Raw genomic sequence first — 26,275 nt, 5'->3', positions numbered from 1 at the left:
TTGCAGTTTACCTGATTTTTCATTAACATTCAATTTCCAATAGATATTCTTGTAGCAAGCTGACTGAAAGGAAAAATATAAATGTCACTTGTAATTAAATTGAAAGGCTCTGTGCACAGTAGTAGGGTCCGGCTGCAACATGCCTGAACTTGTCTTTGGAAGAGGGTTGGGGGCTGGGAAGTGGTGGGGATTGGTGATGGGTTCAAGGGGGGCCTAGGCAGCCCTTGGGCATGTCTGAACTTACCCTAGTGAGATGGGGCAAGGCAGGTGGCCAAGCAGGGGGGGCAGGGTGGTGGGGGTTCAAGGGGTGGGGGGCATCCATCAAATTGCCCTTGACAGCTTCCAGGGGAAAACAGATGGCAGGGCTAAAGGTCAACAAACAACCGATGGGTGGGGGTGGGGACTTCCTGTCATCAATCAACAGGAGCCCGGATCAAGGTCATCAAAGGTCAACAAAACAACCGGTGGTGGGGGAGGGGACTTCCGGAAAGGTCATCAAAGGTCAACAAACAACAGATGGTGGGTGGGGCGGGACTTCCGGTCTTCGATTAAAAAGGGGCATGGTTTAATCTCATCAATCAAATTTGGATTCAATTTTGACAGAACATGCCTGACATATTACTACTCTTCTGTTCTTAAACCTTCTGCCATCTCCACCAATGTTCTTTTCACCAAGTGAAACTAAAACCAAGCTTGTTCAAATTATAATTTAGTGGACCAGAACTGAAATAAAAGTTAAATAAACTCTGTGAAGAGTAGAAGACAATAAGGAGAATGAGACAGGTGTTGTCAGGCTGATGTTCACCACACTTGTCTTTGTGTATAACACACATGTAATAGTATGATGAGATATGTGTGTTAAGAAGGTCCATCACAGACATGAAAGGCACTATATAACAGATCACGGTTAGCACATGGTGGATACATAAGTGAAGATTTTACTCCAGTAAGGTCCAAGCTGGGGAAATCATAAAGCAAAGCGGCTGCTGGACTTCATTGTTCTTGGCCCTGGTGCATTGTGGATACTCCAACCATCATCCAGCCCAACATATCCTAACACAGGGTCACAGGGTTCTGCTGGAGCCAATCCCAGCCAGCACAGGGTGCAAGGCAGGAAACAAACCCAGGGCAGGGTGCCAGCCCACCGCAGGGCACACACCGGGCACACACATACTAGGGACACGTTAGGATCGCCAATGCACCTAACCTGCATGTCTTTGGACCGTGGGAGGAAACCCACGCAGACACGAGGAGAACATGCAAACTCCATGCAGGGAGACCACGGGAAGCAAACCCAGTTCTCCTCACTGTGAGGCAGCAGCGCTACCACTGTGCCACCATGCCACCCATTGTGGATACTCTCCATTTGGAAAGTCGTATGCCATGAGCACTTTGGAGTTGAGTTGGGCTACGTTTCTCATGAATTGATGAAGTGTGTTTTATTGATGAGTTCTGGGCTGGTAGGTGTGTGAGATTTGACTACTTATGGGTGGCACCAGACTTTCTACACCTGCTCTGGAGCTTTAAAGGTCCATCTGAAAAGACCCAGGATGAGCTGGAAATCAAGGACTAGACTGGATGGAAGCTCAGCTGATGGAGAAGGAGAGGGGGCTGTGTGTGGGTAGGTTGGCCAGCAGTGCCCTGGCTAACAAGAGCTACTGCTGTGGAGTAGAGTTAAGTGTTTGGGATTCTACCTCCTTGGGGTCTCTGTCTCCCCTTTCTCATATTTAGCCTTTATTTGTAAGCAAAACCTCCTCTTTGTTGCTACTTGTGTCCCCTTTTGATATTATGTGGGGGTGCAGACTGCTCCACAGTGTGGTCTCTGGGTGGGATGGATGGCATAAGAGACACTGAGCTCCTGTCTAGCTCTAAATTTAATGGGACGTAGTGTTGTGAGGTCAAACTGCCTGTAACGTTCAGGCCTTATGCCCTTTAATCAATTCTGGCTCAGCCTGACTTATGTTCTTAAACCTTCTACCATCTCAGTGTTCCACCAATGTTTTTTTGCAAACCAAAATGAAAACTAAAAAGTAGTCCACCAGAAGTAAAATAAAAGTGAAAAGATTTCCGAAGAGTAGAACAAAAGAATAGCGAGGATGAAGATCGTGTTTTCTTTCTGATGTTTACCGCACTTGTCATTGTGTGTAACGTACACGCCACGGTGAAGGGTCGCCAAGTTAATTCATTAAAATCTGATGGACGCAGTGTTAGCTTAGACAAGAACATCTGTGTGTGTGTGTATGTATGTTCGAGTCCATCACTGTCTGCTCTTACACTGTGCCCCCTCACAGCTCCTGTCACCTCATCATCTGAACCAATGTGGCAGTGCCAATCTAAATGTTAAGCTAATGATGTGCCTGCCTGCTGCCCGTGCCCACCATGAACTGCCTGAATTGAACCTGAAGTTGCTCAGTTTAGAATCGCAGGGCACTCAGCTGATAAATGAGGAGGACATCAACTCGTCACATTTACTGTGCTACACGTACTCAAGTAAGGAGCTGTAAAGAACAATTGTGGCTCTCAGGGTAACTTTTGGTTCTTTAAGTTTTTCTTGTAAACATAAAAATGTCTCCCAGTTGTCATCCTCATTCCTGTTATGTTTGAATTTATTTTTTAAACTTCCTGAAGTATTTTTCACTGTGAGCCTTCACATTTTCTTTTATGTCATTCGGACACCATTACAGATAAATTGTTTAATTTCTAATGAGGGTTTTGATGTCCTCTCTATTAGTGTTGAGGTGCAGACTGAGATTCCATAGCATGACGGTAGTTCAGCATGGGAGGCTCATCAGGTGACATTTGAGGTGGTGACACAACTAAAGCAACGGTCCTGGGAGAGTCGGCAGTGCATCTGGTCCTGGCACTTAATGGACAGGCTGTGCGGCAACTTTGTGAGATCTCAGCTCACATGTGGACTGAGGAAGATGAGCTGATGAAGATACTGCAGTGGTGATGAGGCAGAGCTCAGGTTTGAAAGAATGACCTGCCTGCCTGAAACACACCAGTGAAGAGATGGAAAGGACTGACATTATGTTACAGAACGGTGACTCCATTAAAATGAAGCAGTCTGAGATAACTGGGGTCCAGTAGTCAAAGAAAGGAAAGCTAGAAATGACACTTCACAGGTCACACAGAGCAGAGGATGACATCACGTCCCTAAGGTGAGAAGCTGGGAGACACGCTTAGGTCCTGTGTAACAGCAGGAACCTCAGGCCTCTGATGTCACCACTTTATGAAGAGGGGCGGTGAACTTCACAAGGATGATCACTTGGAGTGGCTGCCCCTACAGTGTGAAGGAGAGTGTCTTACTGCAGAAAGATGAGTGGGCTGCTGTGCTCCTCAGTAATCCAGAGGATGGCACACCATCAACCTCTTCATGGTCTCCAATAAGACCACAACCAGATGTGAAACCAAGTGTGTGATGTCCAGACACCCCCTGCATGAAGCAGAAGACCACAAACAGGCTGTGGTACCAGGGCCTGATGTGAACGAGAGTGTCTTGTGCACAGAGATACCCCTAAAAGAAGAGGAGGGCAGCAAACCAGAGTGTGGTACCTGAGGAACATCAGATTGTGTCACAGGAACAGAAGACATTTACCAAACGAGAACAGATAATTAAATCCATCAAGGTCGCTTCTTTAGCCAATAGTTAAAATAATAAAAAGCTACTGTCTGTCCGATTGCGAGTATGTGGTCCCTCTTAGCAATCTGATTGGTCAGTTTGGCTTTGTTGGCTCACTGGTACGAAAGATGGACCTGATACTTTAGGGGTGCAAAGTTCAATTGCTGACTGTGACCCTTTTCTAACTTTTTTTAAAATATATTTTTACCAAAAAAGAAAAAAAAAAAACTTAAAGCATTTCAACAAAAAATGATGTTGGGCCACTAAAATCTAATAGGGTGCAAGCTGACTTGCCTTTAAAGAGGGGAAGCATTCGCAAGAATAGAAAAGAAGTTGTCACAGTGGGTAGTGGCGGCGTAGTGGAGAACTTTTTTTTTTTTCTATTATCTTTTTCAGTTATATTCATTTTTGTCTGACTGCTGTAAGTAGGATGAGTTCATTCAAGTATGCAACCCCTCAAGGTCACTCCGGACTTGAAGTATCAGGTATTTCTCTGTGTAACTTAATACAGGATGTCCATATATGGCCTTATTTATATTAGATGAACACGTCATCAGCTGTATGCTAAACATACGTCGGTATATTCATACACTCATGTTGTGAGGGACCGCTAGACGATACTGGGCTGATCGAACCCCAGCTGGCCCAACTCTTCAGATAGAAAGAGCAGCAGCCACACCAGAGAGTAGTTTGAACACCAAAACGGACTCTGGACAAAAGATAATAGAAATACTGAAATCAAATTAAATAGCCTTTTACTGTCAATTCACTATATGTGCAGAACATACAGGAGAATGAAAATACTGTTTCTCTCTCATCTTCATAGTACAATAAAATATTAAAAAGTATAGAAGTATAAGATAAATGACATTAGAGCTTATAAAGTAGACCTGAGTACAATGTGCAATAGTCATTAGTGCAAAAGCCACTTACAGTAAATTAATAAGCAGCGTTGCCTAAATGAGTCTGCAACTTTTTTTCAAATGCTTTCTGTGTAACCAACTAGCAGAGCAATTCCAATTTTCTTTCCACACCTGACTGAATTATTTCTGATTTTTCTTTTTATTTACAGTCTCTTTGGACTTTGCCTTTTTAGCATGAATTTTCATGTGTCCCTGAAGAGGAGTTTTCTGTATGAATGTTTTTCCACACTTAGAGCAATGGTATGTCTTTTTTCCTCTGTGAGTTCTTAGGTGTCGCTGAAGACTGCACGGTTGCATGAATCGCTTGCCACATTCAGAGCAACAATATGGCCTTAATCCAGAATGAATTCTGTTGTGTCTATGAAAGCTGCTCTTATCAGTGAATAGCTTGTCACAATCAGGAAACGAGTACGGCCTCTATCAAACGTGTGTTCTTATATGTTTACGAAGACTGCCTCTTTGTGAGAATTTCTTGCCACATTCAGAACAGGCCTAAAGATGGTCTTTATTGTGGACTCCTGCATGACGCAGAAGATTGCTTGTGTCGTAAAATCTTTTGCCACATTCAGGACAGCAATAGGGCTTCTCACCAGTGTGAACTCTTAAATGCTTCAGATGATTACTTCTATTTGAAAATCGTTTGCCACATTTAGAACAGGAAAATGGCCGTTCTCCTGTGTGCACTTTCATGTGTTGCTGAAGATGGCCTGTTTGTGAGAACCGTTTCCCACATTCAGAACAGGAAAATGGCTGTTCTCCTGTGTGCAGTCTCATGTGTGTCTGAAGATGGCTTGTTTGTGAGAACCGTTTGCCACATTCAGAACAGGGAAATGGCAGTTCTCCTGTGTGCACTCTCATGTGTGTGCTAAGATGGCTTGATTGTGAGAACCGTTTGCCACATTCAGAACAACAATATGGTTTCTCTCCAGTGTGAATTCTTTTGTGTCTGAGAAGATGGCTCTTGTCAAAGAAATGTTTACCACATACTGGACAACGACATAAACCCTTTCCTCCATGACCAATCATGTGTGACTGAAGGTGGCTCACTTGTGAGAATCGTTTGCCACGTTTAGAAAAATATGGTTTCTCTACAATGGGAGTTGAGGTATGGCTGTGTTTTGAAAAGTTCTTAACACATTTAGAACGGTGGTATGGCTCCTTCCCTGTATTATCTTCTCTGCGTTTCTTAGGCATGTGACTATCTGAGAATTGTTTCCCACCTTCAGGACAGCGATACGGTTTCTTACTCACATGAATCCTTCCATTATCTTTAGAAGTCAATTTGTATTTAAATGTTCTCACACACTGTTGGCGGATTGGATTTATATTGTACACTCTTTGAGATTTGATGGCATCGATCCTTGTTAGCTTCACAACAGGCTGAAATCTAGGGTGCTGAGAGGCCGTTTCCAAGTTCTTTGTTGCAGATGCCAGTTTCTTCCCATTCTTATCAGGCTGTTTAATTTGTGGAAGACCCTGAAGAGAGGACAAGTTGTCATTCTCTTGAAAGTCTACAGAAATAAAAATAAGAGTTAAAGTTTGAAATGACCAATATTTAAAATAAAATAGAACAACAAGAAAATATTCAGTGTTTAACAGTATACAGTAATCCCTCCCTATATCGCGCTTCGACTTTCGCGGCTTCACTCTATCGCAGATTTTATATGAAAGCATAACTAAATACATAATGCGGATTTTTCACTGCATCGCGGGTTCTGCGGACAATGTGTCTTTTTTACTTCCTGTACATGCTTCCTCAGTTGGTTTGCCCAGTTGATTTCATACAAGGGACGCTATTGGCAGATGACTGAGAAGCTAACCAATCAGAGCACGCAGTTAAGTTCTCTTGACTGAGAAGCTAACCAATCAGAGCACGCAGTTAAGTTCCTGCCTGCTGAATGCAGTGTTAACCAGGAAGTCTCGGGTTGTTCTGGAACGCAACCCCCGTGATCGAGGAGGAAATACTGTATGCCTTTTGCAACCCACTTTAGAAATGCATGCTAATGTAGTTAACACTTCAACAATCTCAACATTTGCAGACTGAATTAACAAACACATAAAGCCATATTTGGATGCAGTTACCATGGACCAAGAAGAAGCAATGAGCAACTATCATTAATGGCTTGGTAATGGCTTGAAAAATAAGGAGCAACTGGGGCAGCAAGGGTGGCTTACATGACCTGCAGGCCTTTTAGAGAAGACCCCATATAGAAATGTCAAGGATGATAAAGCCAGTACATCTACATGCACAGTGACATTGCCAAGGAGTCATTACATCAGTTATGGTCTCTATGATCACTCCACCTTGTTTGGATAACTGTTCTAATCGAGGAGCTAATTTATTGGAATAAGTGTGAACTCCCGCCCTGGGCGATCAAAATTATTAGACAGTAAGCCACATAGTATATTTACATACTTCTTTCAGCTGCTCCTGTTTGGGGTTGCCATAGCAGATCATCTTCATCCATATCTTTCTGTCCTGTGCATCTTGTTCTGTTAGACCCATCAACTGCATGTCCTCTCTCACCACATCCATAAACCTTCCCTTAGGCCTTCCTTTTTTCCTCTTCACTGGCAGCTCTAGCCTAAGCATCCTTCTCCCAATATACCCAGCATCTCTCCTCTGCACATGTCCAAACCAACGCAATCTCAACACTCTAACTATGTCTCCCAACCGTACAACTTGATCTGAACCTCTAATGTACTTATTTCTAATCCTATCCATCCTCGTCACACCCAAGGCAAATCTCAACATCTTTAACTCTGCCACCTCCAGCTCTGTCTCCTGCTTTCTGGTCAGTGCCACCGTCTCCAACCCATATAACGTAGCTGGTCTGACTACCGTCCTGTAGACCTTCCCTTAAACTCTTGCTGATACCCATCTGTCACAAATTACTCCGGACACTCTTCTCCACCCATTCCACCCTCCTAGCACTCTCCACCTCTCATCCACAATCCCAACGTATTTAAACTCATCCACTTTCGCCAGCTCTACTCCCTGCATCCTCACCATTCCACTGACCTCACTCTCATTTACACACATGTATTCTCTCACGTTCCTACTGACCTTCATTCCTCTCCTCTCTAGAGCATATCTCCACCTCTCCAGGGTCTCCTCAACCAGCTCCCTACTATCCCTACAGATCACACTGTCATCAGCAAACATCATAATCCATGGGGACTCCTGTCTAATCTCGTCTGTCAACCTTTCCATCACCACTGCAAATAAGAAAGGGCTCAGAGCTGATCCCTGATGTAATCCCACCTCTATGTTGACCTCAGAAAGCAGGGGACAGAGCTGGAGGTAGCAGAGTTAAAGATGCTAAGATTTGCACTTGTTGTGACGAGGATGGACAGGATTAGAAATGAGGGCATTAGAGGGTCAGCTGGACGGTTGGGAGACAAAGTCAGAGAGGCGAAATTGTGTTGGTTTGGTCATGTGCAGAGGAGAGATGCAGAGTATATTGGGAGAAGGATGCTTAGGCTAGAGCTGCCAGTGAAGAGGAAAAAAGGAAGGCCTAAGAGAAGGTTTATGGATGTGGTGAGAGAGGACATGCAGGTGATGGGTGTAACAGAACAAGTTACAGAGGACAGAAAAATATGGAAGAAAAGGATCCACTGTGGTGACCCCTAATGGGAGTAACTGAAAGAAGAAGGAGCGGTGCACAAAATCCCATGGTTCATCAGAGACATTAGATCTTTAGTGAAGTTATAACTATTAGTTTTACAGTTATTTCATTAATAAAGAAAGGCTCAGGTATGTATTTTTCTATAAATTGCATAGAAATAAGATTGATATTTATCCAGCTTAAGGTCAGAAACAAGAAGTAGAAATAGATTTATACAGACACTAGGAGGCTAGAAATATTAAAGTACCCTTTACTCCTTTTACTTTACCGATTCAAAATTCTACAGTTTTTCTGGAAAAGAGAGACTGATTAAGCATCATGAAATGAGCACTGCTAATACAAGAACTCTGCCCAATGTTTTTTTGATTTTCAGATTTATTGCAGAAGGACCTGCCATTATATATCAGACATCAAATGGTAGGACTTCAAAATATCTGCTTCACGTCCAGTCCTACTCTCAAGACCACAATCTAGCAAAGTTACTAATTGTTCCATATTTTAAAACTGCTACACTAAATAATTTCCCACGTCACAGACACACCAAGCTATGGAGTATGTAGTTACAGGAAGGCAGAGAATTTCTTCCATTTGAAATCAAATATCCTATCCTCTTTGATTACAAAGAAGGATGGCACCTCTTACTCACATTTAAATTCAAGAGTCAACAAGTATTTCTTTACGTTGCTATACAAACCCGACAGGTTCCCCAGTTAATTTCAGAGATTCAAGCCTCTCTAACTTAAAATATTGATGCTAAATTTCTGCCTTCTTGTTTTTCATTCATAACCTAACCTTTTTTTAAAATCACATTTCTGCTATCTTAACACAGTCCTTTGTCATAAATTGGGTATTACCTCTTGCTAAACACAAAAAAAGGCCATTTTGCTGCAGGTTATCAATAGAACAGAGTTTGAAGTGGGGTATGTTTATTTGTTTAAAACGCTATATACTTGCCCCTTTCTTATAACAAAAATGAGGTAGGGTTGTCCCTTTGATGTTCAGCACAAAAGAAGCATTTAATGAACTATTCAGAATATGTTCTTATGCATTACGATACTGGAAGACCTCTCACATTTAATGACTAATTTGTACTGATTGCAAATTGGAGGCAGGCATATATATGTTATGGGCTCAAGAAAGGTTGGAGGCCTTCAGAACAAGGCACCCCCAACTGGGTGCAGTTTTACACTGTGATGAAGGATATTTCACGGTATCTCTGTTTTCCCAGCATATCAACATTAGCTAACTTCATTATTGGTTTTTGCAGATTAGGCCAGTGAACTACATTACCACTGAATTTGGAATTTCGCCATCAACACTGTCAACTTTCTTGAAAGACGGAGCAAAAAAAGAAAAATCACGGGTTGCCAAAGTATGTGAACTGCTGCATTTGAAGACGTCAAAAAAGTCATTTTTATGTGGTTCAGTGATGCTCGTTCAAGAAACATTCCCATTAATGCGCCAATCATTCAAGAAAATGTGAGGTTTGTAAACTCTCTTGGGCCTTCCCCCAACTAGACAGCACGCAGAAGAGCGTCCCGAACTCCAAACTCTGTGTTTATGGAAGACTTTTTATCTGTTGCTGGGGCAACAGCCGGCTCAAAGTTGTACTGCGTGTCTCCGCCAAAGCAAACAGAAAAGATAACGATGGGTGATATGCAAGGAACATTGTAAATGCAGGCAACATGATTACTTGATCACTGATTTGGCCACGACCATTCTTGACTGCTGTGTCTGAGTATAGCAGAGTGGCAGATCACGCTACAATAAATAAGTGTGCCGTTCCTGTTTCAAGCTGAATAAAGCTGGTTTTGCTAAAGTACTGAGACTCAGCCTCGTGTTTTGGGGTGCAAGACAGGGACTTATAGTGCGACCCTGATCTTTTAGGATTTGCTTCTATATCGCTTCACTGCAGCGCTATGAGCCTATTTTTGCCCTGCCCCGGCAACGGACAAACAATCTTCCACAGATGCTGCAATCACGCTTCGGGAAGCACCTCAGCGTGTCGTTGGCGGTGGGTTGGGAGGGTCTCAAGAGTTCAGAAATCTCACAATATGAAGAAAAGAATGATTCGGCTCCTAATTGATAACTGTGTTGCTCACAACATGCTTCCAAATTTAGAAAATGTTCTCGTTGAATTCCTCCCACCCAACTGCACAGCAGTGCCTCAGCCATTGGGTTTGGGCATCATTTGCACCCTGAAAGTGTTTTATTGCAAGGAAATGCTGAGTAAAATTATAGTCAGCATAACTTGTAGGCAGGATTTCATTAAATTTAATGCAAAAGCAGCTATGGAAATGATTGCAAATGCCTGGACGCAAGTTAAAGAAAGCACTATAGTAACAAATACAGAATCTCATTATAACAAAATTTTTGTTACAACAAAATAACTGCCTTATTTTATTTTAACACATACCTTCTCCAGTTTGATTTTGACACAATTTCTTCTCGGGCCTCACTGTGTTAGTCTTCGAGGATTCTGACGGCTTGTGGGCATTACTGTCCTTCAAGGAGCAGCGTCTGCCCAAACTGGAGCCCAATCTGTTTAAGTCTTCATCTGGGCCCATATATTGAGGATTACAGTCTTTCACCTTGATACGGTTTATAATTTTGCGGGGTCTCTGAATGTTAGTCCTACCCTTTCTTTTGTTCCTCTTTTCAGAGACATCCTCTCCACGTTGACATTCTTTCTTTAAACTCTTCTGGCCAGCTGGATACATTTTTGGCATCTTCTTCTTTATCTCTGTACAGAACACAGGGTTTAACTAATTCAGAAGTGCAATACAAATGTAACACAATTAAGTCCCATTTTTCAATGTCCTCGTCAGTTAAGAAAGAAGCCAAGTCAAGTTATTCACTGAGACCACATGGGCAGAGTAAGTAATCAATCTTCATACCAGGTGAACAGATATGAAACAAACAGTCTCAGGGAGTGTTTCACGCCTTTACGACACACCATTATGACTCTGCACCATCTGTTGATATTAGGGATGTTATGATATCAGAACTTTTGTATGTCATACTAATACAACACAATTTTACAATGCTGGATACCCTTTGATACCACAGCAAACACAGAAATCCTATTCACTCCCATTAAAGAAGTACTGGTATTCAGAAATCTCAAAATAAAATGCAAGCCTTGAAATGTAATGTGGGGCAGGGATGGAGATCCGCCAGTGCAACAGCACAAGGTAGGGTTTACAGTCTTGGTGGGAGTTTCAGCACAGAGTTTATAAAGAATGATATATCATGAACTGTCTGATTTATCTTAGCATGTGCACATTTCTAATCATTCTCAGCCAGTAGTTGAAAAACACTGCTTAAAATCCATACTGAAAATTAAAATTCAAAACATTATTATACTGTTGAATTAGTGAATTCTAAGATTATTCAGGATACTTTCATTTAAATAAAAACTCTTTTCAAGAAGTTTTTCTAACAATATGGTTTTAAAGTTCAATTAATCACAGACCTATTCTGTATGAATTGCAACACTTGCTATTACAAGATTTAAATTTGCATCATTATCTGGTTAAAAAATATTACTAAAGAGCAAGATTTAACAGAATAGTCAAACTAAATCAAACAATCAAATGTCACAAGCTTGTCTTGCTTTAATTTTCTAAATCTACCCCTTCTTTTTACCAGCTTTGAAGCTTCCAGTGTGAAATCAAACTTGTCAGTTCAACATTTATCCTTTATTTCAGAACTCCTGTTAAGCAGCATTTATTTAACTGCTTTAGATGTTTTCTACAAAAGTAATGACACCTTGTTATTGTGTGTGCTTGTGTATAAATCCAGAATTAGAAAATGACCTGTCGTCACACATGGGTGACTAGGGATCACCTGCAGAGATTTGTTCAGATGAGAAATACACCCCAGGATGAGAGGGAGTGCTGCTGCTAACTATCTCCTCTTCTTGATCTACAATGGAAAGAAACGCCCAGCCGAGGAGTCACCACACCCTCAGCTCTTATCTGCTTAGAAGAAGGAGGAGGCCATCTTGAACAGTTGTGTGTCAACAGTATTCACTACTTTGATTCAACATTCAATAATGTTAGGGTCCCAGAATGTTGTTAATGTTAAGGAAGGCTTATACAAGTTAGGCATCAGGATTATTTTAAAAAACAGGGGCATATGATGGAGGAACTTAAAATCGCTGGTCAAGTTGTCTAATGTGAAACTGCCCCAACCTTACAAAATCCCAAACCATTACACTGTGTGCACAATTATTAGGCAAGTGAGTATTTTGACCATATCATCATTTTTAATGCATATATTCCAACTCCAAGCTGTATTAATTTGAATGCTTATTGGATTTAAGCACGTCAGGTGATGTGTATTTGTGTAATGAGGGAGGGTGTGGCCTAAGGAGATCAACACCCTATATCAAGGTGTGCAGAATTATTAGGCAGCTAGTTTTCCTCAGGCAAAATGTGCCAAAAAAGAGATTTAACCGACTCTGAAAAGTCAAAAATTGTAAAAAGTCTTTCAGAGGGATGCAGCACTTTTGGAATTGCTAAGATATTGGTGTGTGATCACAGAACCATCAAAAATTTTGTTGCAAATAGTCAACAGGGTCGCAAGAAACGTGTTGAGAACAAAAGACGCAAATTAGCTGCCAAAGATTTGAGAAGAATCAAACGTGAAGCTACCAGGAACCCATTATCCTCCAGTACTTTCATATTCCAGAGCTGCAACCTACCTGGAGTGCCCAGAAGTACAAGGTGTTCAGTGCTCAAAGACATGGCCAAGGTAAGGAGGGCTGAAACCCAACCACCACTGAACAAGAAACATAAGTTGAAACGTCAAAACTGGGCCAAGAAATATCTGAAGACAGGTTTTATGGACCGATGAGATGAGAGTGACTCTTGATGGACCAGATGGATGGACCTGTGGATCAGTAATGGGCACAGAGCTCCACTCCAACGTGGAGGTGGGGTACTGGTATGAGCTGGTATTTTTAAAAATGAGCTAGTTGGAACTTTTTGCATTGAAGATGAACTCAAAATCAACTCCCAAACCTACCTACTTTCTTCAAAAAGTGATACAGGAAAAAGACCATGATTTTTATGCAGGCCAATGCTCCATCACTTGCATCGAAGTTCTCACACTGCGCCAGCCAGTAAAGGCCTTAAAGATGAAGGAATAATGACATGGCCCCTTCCTCATCTGACCTAAACCCTATCGAGAACTTGTGGGCACTTCTTAAACGCTAGATTTACGGGGGAGAAAAACAATCCACCTCTCTGAAGAGTGTCTGGGAGGCTGTAGTCACTGCTCCACAAAAAGCTGATCGTCAACAGATCAAGAAACTGACAGACTCCATGAATGGAAAGGCTTATGACTGTTATTGGAAAGAAAGGTGGCTATATTGGTCATTGATTGATTGATTTATTTTTTTTTGAAATGTCAGAGATGTTTATTTGTAAATTTTGAGGTGTTTGTTTATTATTCTCACTATAACAGATGAAAATAAACAAGTGAGATGGGAAAATTTTCATTTTTCCTTTAGTTGCATAATAAATCTGCACACTAATAGTTGCCTAATAATTGTGCGCACATATGTATTCCCCTGATGATGTTCACTCACATTTCCGCTAGAAACATTCAGGTTTCAGGTTTATTAACATTTTGGATTGACTGATAGCACTGTGTTTGTTCCATATTAAAATTAATCCTCAGAAATACAACTTGCCTAATAATTCTGCACTCCCTGTATTTAAATCACAGCCTTCATTTACATAATCTTAGCGAGATGGAGGCAGTTGGCGGTGTGTCCCTGTAAAGATGGCCACCTAATGTGAGACACCCAATGTCTGACATCAACTAGCCTGCGACTCGCTAAGATAAATTTAAACAGGTTTGATTTTGTTTTTAGTCTTAGGGGCAGACTGTGTGTGCAGGAGAGCAGACAACCAGTGAATGTTTCCCTGAAGGAGAAGGCATAGAGTTAAGTGAAGAGGAATAAGAAACTGCAGGTTTTTAACCTAACAAAAATAAGAGATGATCCTCTTTCTGTTGTTTCGTGTTTCAGATAGCAAAACAAAAGGGGAAAAAATAAAATAAAGGGTGAAGATAGCTGCTGAAGAGCTACAGCTGTTAATTTTTGTACACCATGGGCTTCATTAGCAGCCTGCTGTTGGCTGTTAGAAACAGGGCTGAGCACGTCTCTGCTGAATGGTCATTTAAATTAACATGATTAGGTGACGAGATTAGTGACTGTGCTTAGCAAATCTGACATGATCCAAGACAAAAATATTCTTCAAAACAATCATTATCAACAACTTTGAAACAAGTTTCAAGTTTATCAGCTTCATCTCATTTAAGTACACTCTGCACACATCACAAATATTTTAGTAATTAACACAGTTATAAACTCCTATTAAACAGCAGCAGCTCCCAGTATTGTGAGATTGGCATTGTGGAGGCCTTGTGTGCCTCAGTCTTTCTTAACGCTCCATTTCTGCTTCTGATGGACCAGTTTGCTATCGGTAACCCTAAAGGGGGGCAGCAGAGTAAAAGCAGCTCATTATTGAACTTCATGAATATTCTAATTAAATAAAAGCGTGTCTTAGCCAGAAGACAGATGCCAGTCCTGACAGTCCACATAAGAGTGGCACAAAGAGGTGACCCACACAGCCCACCTCACCACCGTGGTCAAGTGCAAAACAAACACAAACAGAAGTTATTGGGGTAAAGGAAGAAAACCAGAGTACCTGTACAGAGCAGGAGCCAACTATAGACCATCATAGGGTACACTCACATTCAAGTCCACAACCACACCAAGACAAGTTAGATTTGCCAGGCCACTAAACCTGAGCATCTTTAGAGAAGTGGAGAAAATAAGAATAAAAGAGCAGACATGGAAACTGAATAGAGACTAAAAAACAGGCTGAGATTCAAATTCATTCTGACAGAACTGTAAGGCGGTAACAAAGTTGACCGAGGGACTCCTCGCTGCTCTTCAAATGGCTGGCCGGTCACCAACCCCGCAACTGTCATAACTGAGCGCCGCGGAGTGACAAAAGAGAAACAAAGGCACAAATCAAAGCGTCTTACGTGTGGAATGGCCGTCTGCTCGATGCCGGCGATTCGCAAAGGAAACGACAAAAGAACACTCGGAGGGGAATGAACAGGCGCCGGCAGTGTGACTGGGAGCTAAGAACTAAAATTTGGCATTCAGCCACGTGAAGTGAACCGCTGATACGAATGAAAAGCAATGGCACGCGCGTGGCCACAGGAGGATTCACTCGAGCAAAGTTCGGCGGAGGGCTAACGAACACGAACTCGCCGCGCGCGATGATTCTAATGGAGCGAATGAAAACTCACACGTCCATAAAGCGCATCTCCAAAGTACTTACTGTCTGTCTCTTGCCGAAGAGATTCTTTCTGAACTCGGTCACAATTCTGCCTCGATCAACAACAGCCTTGCATCTGTAGTGTTTCACAAAGCGAGACTGTGGCAGTGTGGCTTCAGGAGCCGTCGCATTGGATGACGTCAGCCTGTCTCCGATTTCGGGTCACGTGCCTGTTGAGCGAGAATACGCTGTAGCTGGAGAGAGGCTGGGTGGCTCAGTGTCCTGCTGCTTTATAGGAGCCTATTAAACCAATAATGTCATCGGAGAAGCTGCGTTTGTCTGGGGCTGCCACTGATCCGTTTGTTTTTGTGATCATGAACTGAGTTTTTTTTAAATTACAGTAAGAATTCCTGTAAGTAGTTCTTGTAAAATTTAGTAAAGTTATTAGTGTCATTTTTTGGTTTTCAGTGCAGCAATGATATATATAACTAGCCATGTGCGCCCACTATGTTGCGTGTGTTAAAGTTGTCTGTGAAGGGCTCCCTGTTTAAATGCGGCTGCCAGTCGTGAACAGGGCCCTTCGTCGCACAGCAATATGATTTATTATAAGGGAAACAAAATTACAAAAGAAAACTCTTGGATGTTGATTCGATCGGAACGGCCTACTCGGAATCATTGTCCGAATCGCAATTATGTGGTGGTGTGGGAGCATTTCTGCTTCTGTCCGTTCACAGTCCATGTCATTTTGACTACGCTATCGTTTCCTCTCATGATATCTTCTCAACCTTTCTCCAATCTCGCAGGTTGCTTTGTGGCAATCCAAAGACTAAGGCAATATACACGGAGTAACGGTTATAAAAGGGGGACACATACAGTAGGTATCCAGGCTCTTTAAAGCATAAATAGGGATCACTTCACTGACATGTGAGCAAGCCACGGTACAACTGTGAGACGCGCTGGCTACAACGTAACAATAATAATTTCCGGAACATGCTGATACGTTGTCATTCATTTTACCCACTGTCTTTCTTTCATCCATATGTTACATAGGCACGTACCTTTTATCTTCAGCAATCTCTTTCTCTAACCAGGCCTCAGGAGCTAACCAGAGTAACACTCTCCACCACCCCATTCGTTATTCCGGCACATTGTTGACATCCGTGAGTAACAACAACGTATTAAACTGGAAGGTGGTCTATGCATGCGTGGAATTCACGGACAAACAAAGATCAAGATCTAAATGAAGATTATATATAAAGATTAGTTAATTTAAAGCACAACAATTTGTTTAGTTTGAATTTCTGTGTTTTGAGGTGTGACTGGCGTACTACAGTCTTCGGTAGTATAAGCCTGGAGGAGATTCTTAATGCAATGCCTGTGTTTTAGCTGTCTCTACTGCCATCTAGTGCTTCTTCTAATTCATTCGCAGACAAAGATCAAGATCCAAATGAAGATTATATATAGAGATGAAACATATATATATATATATATATATATATATATATATATATATATATATATATATATATATATATATATATATATATATATATATATATATATATATATGAGAGAGAGAGAGAGAGAATAATAAGAAACTTGCATTCCATCAGGGATAAGTGTAGGTCCCTCCTCTCTTTCTTCTCTGTATCTATGCAGACATTCTTATTAATTGCATACTCTGAAAGAAATGTCCACAAGCTTTTCTCTACCTTTAAGTCTCTCTTAAGTCCTCATTCTGCTCCAAGACCTGTGTCATTCTCTTGATGATTTTGCTTCTCTTTCAAAATCACCAAAAGACCCCAAATACATCTTCTGATTTTCCACTGTGTCATTCTTCTCTTTCATTCTTCTCTTCTGTAAATGACTCTGACATTTTAGAAACATGTGCTCGGGACCCCATTGCTTCACACCTTTCTGCAGTCCATCTCTCCTTCCTTGATCCCCTATATCTCTTCTCTTTTCAATGCCTCACTGACCCCCAGTATCTTCTCTACTAATTTCAGGATGTCTTGTTAAATCCTTATACTCAAAAACCCTCTCTCTTCCCATCTTCCCTTGAGAATTACCATCCTGTGACCATTCTTCCATTCTTCCAAACTTAGAACTCATAGAACTCATAGTTCACAAACACCTCTCTTAATCTCTCTCTGACTATAGTCAACTAAATCTGCTTCAGTGTTGCTTCTCCAAGGGTCCCGCTATGGAGACTCCACTGCTTTCCACCACAAATGCTCTTAGTTCTGCTCGAGCTGCTTCTCCCTCCTCTGGCCTCATCCTCCTTGCCCGTTCATCAGCCTTTGTTATGGTTCACCACCCCCTGCTTATCTCTTCTCCTAATTAAATTGAAATAAGCGGCTCTGCTTTGAACAGGTTCAAGTCCTCCCTCTTGGACCGATCCTTTTGTGTGTCCTGGTCTAACTCCTTGTCTTCCTGACAGAACATTTCTACAGACGTGCTTCAAGGACTGGTGTTGGGTTCACTTTTCTTTTCCTTGTACATTTGTTCCTTTGTCAATGTTATTTCATCTCACCATCTTCTCCTACCACCTCAATGGTGGGGACTCCTTTCAGCCGAGATCTTCAGTTGCCTACCTGCCATCTCAATCAGAATGAATTATCAGCACCTTAAAGTGAGGACCTAATCAAAAACTTTGTAATTAGAAAAAAGCAAGAAAACACTTTTCAAGTATATTGTGAATAAAGTGTATAAGCATACAAAAAACATTCATTTCCACCTTACTTTAAATTTTCTTTCATTCTGAAAAATAACGTTTTATTTTACAGTTTATTATTGTTTATATTTTGAATTTGATATTCATGGGGCCACCAAAATCGTTGAAGTTCTTGAATCCAGCAATATCCCTGTATTATTTTTTAATCCTTTTTTATGTGTAAATTTGCTTTGTTCTGTAATAAAAACATTAAAAAGTAACCTGCTTAATAATATGTCTCTCGGCTGGCCTGGGAACGCCGTGGGATTCTCCCAGAAGAGCTGTAAGAAGTGGCCAGGGAGAGGGAAGTATGGACATCTCTGCTCAAGCTGCTGCCCCGGCAACCTGATCTCGGATAAGCGGAAGAGTATGGATGGATGGATGGATGTTTAATAAAGCCCTGAAGACACAGCCTATGATGAATCTTAGAAGAACAACAAAGTATTTCTATAATATTCTCAATATGGTCAACTAATGTGGAACTGAACTGACAATACAGCCCTGTCAGCGGTGGATCGGTACGCTCAGTTCAGATTGGCCCATGTCGTAAAGTGGAGTTTATTTTATTTTCTTTATTAAGCACATGTGCAGTGCGTCACATCAGCTCAGATATGATATCACACACTCCACTATTCATCATTTTAAACACTTCAGTCAGGTCTGCTCTTAATCTTCCTTTTCTTAAACCAGCGTTTCTCAACCTTTAAGTATTTGCGACCTGAGTTTTCATAACAGTTTTAATCGTGCCCCCCCCCAAGGTTTGTTTGAAATGTAGATGCATATTTTATTACACCTACTTTTATCGATATTTATCTAACTCTATATTTATTGTTCTAGTATCAGAATGTAGTTTAAGTTAATTTGTTTTGGTTTCAACAGGTGTTTTTTTTCATATTTTTGATTCTTGTTTTCTTTTTTTCACATCTTCGCGCCCCCCTTTTTGTTACTTCGCACACTGCTAGGGTTGCCTTCCCCACAGGTTGAGAAGCACTGTCTTAAACTCTAAAGGCTCAGCTCTTTTAATCTTTCCTCATAACTCATCCCCTGCAGCCCTGAAATCAGCTGAGTTGCTCTTTTCTGGACCTTTTCTAGAGCTGCTATGCCTTTTTTGTAGCCTGAAAAACAAAACTCCACTCCTGCCCTATTAAAATGGCAGTCTGCTGGCCACCTGCAGTCCAGAAGCAACCTCTGATTGCCCAGCCAGTGGCCCAACCAGAAACGCAGAGACAAACTGAGAAAGACACCTTTTGTTAGCCTTCAGAAATTCCTCCATAAATTCCTACAATAGTACAGAACATGAATGCCTAGCAATATTCAACACACAATGCAGTGTGTTTTTGTGTCTCGAGGTGGGTTTAGTCGTCTATGTACTGTGACCACCTGTCTAACTTAAGGTTGATATTCTCTAATTTTGGAAATTCTGTATTTGTAATATTAAACTATCATGCACAATATCACATAGTACAGTTCACCAGTGCATGTGACGCAATAGTAGCTGTGCTGATGCACATTGAGGTAATCATGGGTTCATGCCCTGGGACCTTCTTATGCAGAGTTTACAAAGCAGTTTGAGTTCTAAGTAAAGCACTATGTAAGTGTAAAGAATTATTATTATAAATATACTTGATGATTTGTCAATTGCAAATTTTAAAATGTTATGTGTTATCACCAAATAAACAAAACATGTAGCGCTAGGACTTACAGCCTCTGTGTACCTTCACAGTCCTTCAGACTTGATCCAAATATAATGTATGCGTACCGCCACCTTTAGGTTAGTAAACCATTCACCACTTCCGTGACTGTCTTTGAACTGGATGGCATGGAGTGACAAAGGAGAAACAAAGCCAGAAATTAAAGCACCGTACGTGTGGAATGGCTGTCTACTCAAGTTCAGTGATTTGAAAAGGAAACAATACATTAAATACAAAGAGAGGAATGAATAGGAGCCGGCAGTGTGAATGGGTGCTACAAACTAAAATTTGGGACTCAGCCACGTGAAGTGAACCACAGATTATTAATGAACAGCAGCGGTAGGCAGGTGTGCACAGGGGGATTCCAGTCACTCAGGTGGTGATTTAAACGAACCTCTTGTGTGTCCCCTCAGAGTGCAGTAGTCGTTGTGTTCATGTGTGTTAGTTGCTGTTATCACTTGTCATGGCTTTGTGCGCTGAGAGCTTTGAGAGCAGTGATAGTGCTTGGCTAATCTGATAAATACACTTTGTGATGTGTCCAATGTCATATGTGACCAAAATATTAATTTTATTTCAAAAAGGAAACAAATGTTATTGCTGATATTGTGCACTTTTTTTGATTTTTGGAACTTTGTGATACACCCGGGTCAGATGTGAGCAAAATGTTTATATTTTTAAATTTCAAAAGTTGAAAAAACAAACAGTATCGCTACTACTTCAGATTCTGTTCAGAGAAAGAGAGCAGGCTTGATCTTTACCTAATCTATCCTATTAATCTTAATAATTATAATTACCAACGTAATAATAAGCTGCATGGCAACAACTCTAGGGGAAATAGGAAATTAAGGCTGAAGCTGTCTTACTTCCAGTTAAGACTATAAAATGACATCAAAAACTCAGAATCAGTGTCTCCATGATGGGACAGTTAAATTTGTAAGCTGGAATGTTAAAGGCCTGAATCACGAATTAAAGAGAAAGAAAGTACTCTCTCACCTAACAGGTCTAAACGCTAAAATAGTATTTTTACAGGAGACCCACTTACTAAGCAAGGATCAGTTCTGGCTGCAATAAGACTGGACTGGACAAATGTTCCATTCTACTGTAGTTTTACAAAGAAAACTAGAGGGGTGGGAATTCTCATACATAGAACTGTACCATTTGTAGCAACAGATGTAGTATTAGATCTTGAAGGGAGATATGTAATGGTCATGGGAGACTTATCTAACTGTAAAAGGATTTTGAAAAATGTTTATGCACCTAATGTTGATGATAAGGAATTTCTACAAAATTTATTTGCATCCATTCCCAATCTGAACTCTCATTAAGTTATAATGGCGGTGGACTTCAATTGTGTTCTAAATCCACTTTTAGATAGGACTTCCTCCACAGGGGGAATGGCATCTAACACCACAAAGATAATTACAAAGTTTATAACTGATCACAACTTATCAGACCCCTGGAGGTGTTTAAACCCAAATTCAAGAACATATTCTTTCTACTCACCAGTGCATCATTGTTACTCAAGGATTGATTACTTCTTTATAGACAATAACTTCCTGCCTATGATTAAATCTTGCGATTGTTATTTCTGACCATGCACCTATGATCTTGGAGCTAAAATTACTAAGCCCCATACACTCACCCCGCAGATGATTCGACATGATTGAATGGAAATACCTTTTTACTACATTGGAGAAGTTTGGGTTTGGCCCAAACATTTGTGCATGGATTAAATTACTGTATACTAACCCAGAAGCTTCAGTTTGCATCAACAACATTTGCTCAGACTACTTTAAACTAGAACGTGGCACTAGACAAGGATGCCCTTGTCACCGCTGCTGTTTGCGATTGCCATTGAACCACTGGCAATACATTGTGGAAATACTGATCAGATAAAGGGGATTAGCAGAGAAGGACTGGAACAGAAAATCTCATTATATGCAGATGACATGGTACTGTATATTTCGGACCCAGAAAATTCTGTGCCTGCAGTCTTAGCAGCACTCACAGAATTTCAAAAGCTCTCTGGTCTCAGAATTAATCTGAATAAAAGTGTACTCTTTCCAGTGAATTCTCAAGCATATAATATTAGATTAGACACCCTACCTTTTATCATTGCAGAACAGTTTAAATACCTCGGGTAAACATCACAAGTAAACATAAAGCTCTTTATCAACAAAATTTTGCCGTCTGCATGGAAAAAATTAAACAAGACTTGCATAGATGGTCAACCCTTCATCTCACACTAGCTGGAAGAATTAACACTGTTAAGATGAATATTCTTCCTAAGCTCCTTTTTTATTTCAAAACATCCCAATATACATTAATAAATCATTCTTTAAGCAATTAGATTCAACAATAACCTCATTTATTTGGAATTCAAAACATCCACGCATCAAAAGAGCGACCCTACAAAGACAAAAGGCAGAAGGCGGCATGGCTCTACCTAACTTCCAGTTTTATTACTGGGCAGCAAATATACAGGCGATAAGAACCTGGACACAAATAGAAGAACATACACAGGCTTGGACCGCAATAGAAGTAAAATCTTGCAGTACTTCTTTGTATTCCTTGCTCTGCTCAATAAACACACGTTATCGGCAATACACTAATAACCCAATTGTGCTCCACTCACTTAGAACCTGGAACCAATGTAGAAAGCATTTTAAGATGGAGAAGCTTCTATCTGTGGCACCCCTGCAAGAGAACCACCTCTTTCAACCTTCACAAACATATGCAGTTTTTAATATCTGGAAAAATTTGGAATTAACTTGCTTAGAGATCTTTATATAGACAACGTCTTTGCATCCTATGAACAATTACATTCCAAATTTAACATTCCAGCTACACATTTCTTTCACTATCTTCAAATCAGGAACTTTGTTAAACAGAACCTTCCAGATTTTCCTCATCTTGCACCCTCATCCATGCTGGAAAAAATATTGCTCAATTTTAAGGAATTAGACTCCATCTCTACAATATATAAAATCATTTTACAATCCCTCCCTTTCAAAGATCCAAGAGGACACTGGGAAAAAGATCTCTCAATTAATATATCAGAAAAGGAGGGAAAGTAGCAATGCAGAGAATTCACTTGAGCTCCATATGCACAAAAGCATACAATTATACAACTCAAAATTATATATCGAGCACATCTGTCTCGACTAAAACTCTCCAAAATGTTTCCAGGGCATGATCCAACCTGCGAACGTTGCAACCAAGCCCCAGCCTCACTAGGTCACATGTTCTGGGCCTGCACCAAATTAACATTATTCTGGACAAAAATTTTAATTACCTTCAGACAGCCTTGGACTCACAATCCCTCCTAACCCATTAACAGCTGTGTTTGGGGTTCTTCCAGAGGGTCTTAAAGTGGAGAAAGACAAACAAATTGTGATTGCATTCACTACACTGTTGGCACGCAGACTTATTCTGATAAACTGGAAGAACCCAAACTCTCCTCTTTTAAGTCAGTGGGAAACCGATGTGTTATATTATTTGAAATTGGAAAATATCAAATACTCAGTTAGAGGATCCGTACAGACTTTTTCAAAACATGGCAGGATCTAATCAGTAATATTTTAAAATAAGTTCATGAAGCACAGAGAATTTATTAATTTAGGTATGTTTAAAAGCCTTAAATTTTATGCCGTTTGGCTTGCTCTCTCTCAGGGGTGGGGATCGATCTGTTCTTAACTCAATTTTTATTTTTGTAAAAACTTGATTGCTTTGTATGGATTGTAATAAAATTAATAAAAATAAATAAAATAAAAAAAGCTCATTATTATTATAATTATTAATATTTTTGTTTTTGAAGATTTCACACTTGTATTCTTTTAAATATTGATATGATTTATTTGTGGACAACTGTAATTAAAGAGCATTAAAGGTAAAAGGCAAATTTTGGAGTGGGGGAGATTAGGATTTCACAATTCCTCTTTCTCTTTTAAAATGCTGTTGCTACATTCATGATTATCAATATGTATGTATGCGTATTTTAAGTTAATGGTATTTTTATGTAGTGGTTGATTATTCTTGCAGTTTTGTGCTGTGTACATACGGTATATTTGAACTGCTTCTTTTACTCTTCCTTGTACAGCACTTTGTTCAGTTCTGGCTGCTGTTGTAAATGTGCTTTAAAAATAAAAGTTGCCTTGTCCTGCTTTATAAAACATTCTGTTAATACATAACAATAAGAAGTGCAGACCTGAGACAATGGACTATAAAGATGAAGTTGGTTTGCAACATTTACTACAAAAAAGTTAAAGAATATTTAAAATAAAGAACAAGAATTGTAGGTTGTAACTGAACAATGAGGGCCATGTATGTTTGTTACATTTTCTCACAAAACACAGTCATTTTCCTTTTTCCTATCATGTTATCTTAAAACAGATGCATGTCTTTCATATGTGAAACAAAGGATGATGTCTCAGGACATATTCCCTCTTGTCTTCTTGTAGATATTCAGATAGCAAATCAGATTTCTGAAGGGCCTCCTTAATGTCGTTTCCGTCCATTGACAGTAATGCAGGGAGTGAGACGTGCCCCCTAAACACAGAAATGTTCTCAGTGCACCACTTCTCTGCCTCAGTAAGATGCTGAAGGATTCTGTGTGTTGCTGTAATATGTTTTATTAAAAAAAAAAAAAGAAAAGTGGTCATTAAAAAGCTTATAGCCTTTTCCTCCACATTTACAAGGAATATAAGATAAGCAAAAAAAAAATAATGTGCAGTATATTCTGAATGTTATACATTGTTAACATTACTGCTTTTGATCACAGATTCTACAAGTCTTCAATGTTTCTTACCGTACACTATTATTAACACAGCACATAATGCATTTGTAATGTTTTAAGGCCTTTAAGAGTTGTACTAGCACTCCAGTTTGTCAGAAGACGCCAAACAGGCTTTCAGTCTTTTGGGCTTTGACTTCTACTGGTTAACGATTAACAGTCAGCATCTGAGACAAGTCTTTTTATACATTTTATTCACTATACCATAGGCATTGAAAGCCAGCATCAACAAGATGTAATTCATCTTTCTATGGAAGTTCATAAAGTGAGGTCTCTGTACCTGCTCATCATTGCCCTGTGCTGGATGTTGGAGAAGGGAGGCTGACGTTTCTGATCTGAAACCTGTAGAACGCAGGGCTATGGAACAGAATAGCAAGACATTCTTTTTTAATTTCAGATGTAGTGCCAAGTCTTTACTGAAAACAGAGAAAATAATATTTATCTAAGGAAATGTTAAAAAAGAACCAAAACAATAAGCACAATAAATGACTCCGTCCTGGCTGTCCATTATTTCTGTACCTTCTCATTTTTTGTTTGGTTCTTGGCTTTCACTTAGAAAGGCGTTTGCTCACTCAGCCTGATGTCAGCAGCTACTTCAGTGATTTCAAAAAGAAACACTAAGTTTATAATGGTAAACATTTTGAGCATTTGTTTTTGATTTACAATATGGCTACGTATATTTGCCACATTACCGAAGCACTAAATGAAAGTTATTAAAGGGAATTTAAATTTCATGTACCGCTTGGTGCTGGAGTTCTCAAGTAACATTCAACACCAGCACTTCCTCAAAGCCGCCATGTCATTCTAAAGAGGACTGAGCAGAGTCACATTGTTAAAAGGAGTTTAATGTTACAACAACATTTATGCAAACCATTATAAACATTCATTTAAAATATCTGGACTTTGAAAGGTAGGTGTTTCTGGAACATCAAAACCACTATGGAAAGCATGCTGAAATTAAACATAAAAACAAATATAATAAAATAAACATAACACAAATATCTAACACAAATTGTAGAAAGTGACAAAAATGGGAACCAGCAACCAGATATAATCTTCCCTGTACAAATACTACAATGAAAGAAAAGAGGACTAACGTTGTGGCACAACTCATTAAAAGTGAAGGGGGCCTTGAGAATGAAATACAGAGACACCACAAAATGGTTCTTTGGAAACCTGGACACAACATTAAATACAGACAGACACACAAAGATAGTTACAATATGAAATGGTCACACCATCAACATGACAATTCCACAGTCATGGCTATTCATCTGACTTGGAAGGCCCTAATACAAGGGGTAAAAAAATAATCAAATACAAATATTAAATACTTACATACAGTAGTAAACTGTTGACAATGACTTTTAAACAGAAACAGCAATGGAAATGGCCACTGGTGACACATCTTTTGTTTCATCTGTAAATAGTAAAAAATGCAGGATTAGCTCAGCTTTTTAAACTGTATTTAAAAAAGTTCCAGTTCAGAAATCTAAATGTCAGTATTGTTACACAATGTGGCCTTCTTGACTCAGGATGCTGTAGTCTCTTTGTTTTTTACAAAGAGGGCAGTTGGATTCACTTTGATATTTAATCAATGT

The 26,275-nt window shown here is 40.0% G+C and overlaps 1 protein-coding gene across 1 annotated transcript; it reads right to left on the bottom strand.

Annotated features, from left to right (window-relative positions):
• Positions 1–3,990: 3,990 nt before the first annotated feature.
• LOC120533560 (gastrula zinc finger protein XlCGF57.1-like) lies at positions 3,991–15,675 on the bottom strand. The gene is made up of 3 exons (XM_039760506.1): positions 15,542–15,675; positions 10,591–10,917; positions 3,991–6,056 (listed from the first exon to the last, which is right to left on the bottom strand). The coding sequence occupies exons 2-3, from the start codon at positions 10,901–10,903 to the stop codon at positions 5,038–5,040; spliced, it is 1,332 nt and encodes a 443-aa protein (XP_039616440.1). The 5' UTR covers positions 10,904–10,917; positions 15,542–15,675; the 3' UTR covers positions 3,991–5,037.
• Between the last annotated feature and the right edge of the window lie 10,600 nt (positions 15,676–26,275).

The sequence above is a fragment of the Polypterus senegalus genome, chromosome 8 (assembly GCF_016835505.1).
Source record: "Polypterus senegalus isolate Bchr_013 chromosome 8, ASM1683550v1, whole genome shotgun sequence".
Lineage (NCBI taxonomy): Eukaryota > Metazoa > Chordata > Cladistia > Polypteriformes > Polypteridae > Polypterus > Polypterus senegalus.
This window is presented reverse-complemented; position numbering and strand designations above follow the sequence as displayed.

What these genes read in the sequence shown, in the direction of transcription:
- LOC120533560 (XM_039760506.1), bottom strand. Translation starts at nt 10,903, where the DNA reads ATGCCAAAAATGTATCCAGCTGGCCAGAAGAGTTTAAAGAAAGAATGT. An exon ending in TCAAAATCAAACTGGAGAAG is followed by an intron (nt 6,057 to 10,590) that starts GTATGTGTTAAA and finishes TTATTTCTGTAG; the next exon opens with ACTTTCAAGAGAATGACAAC.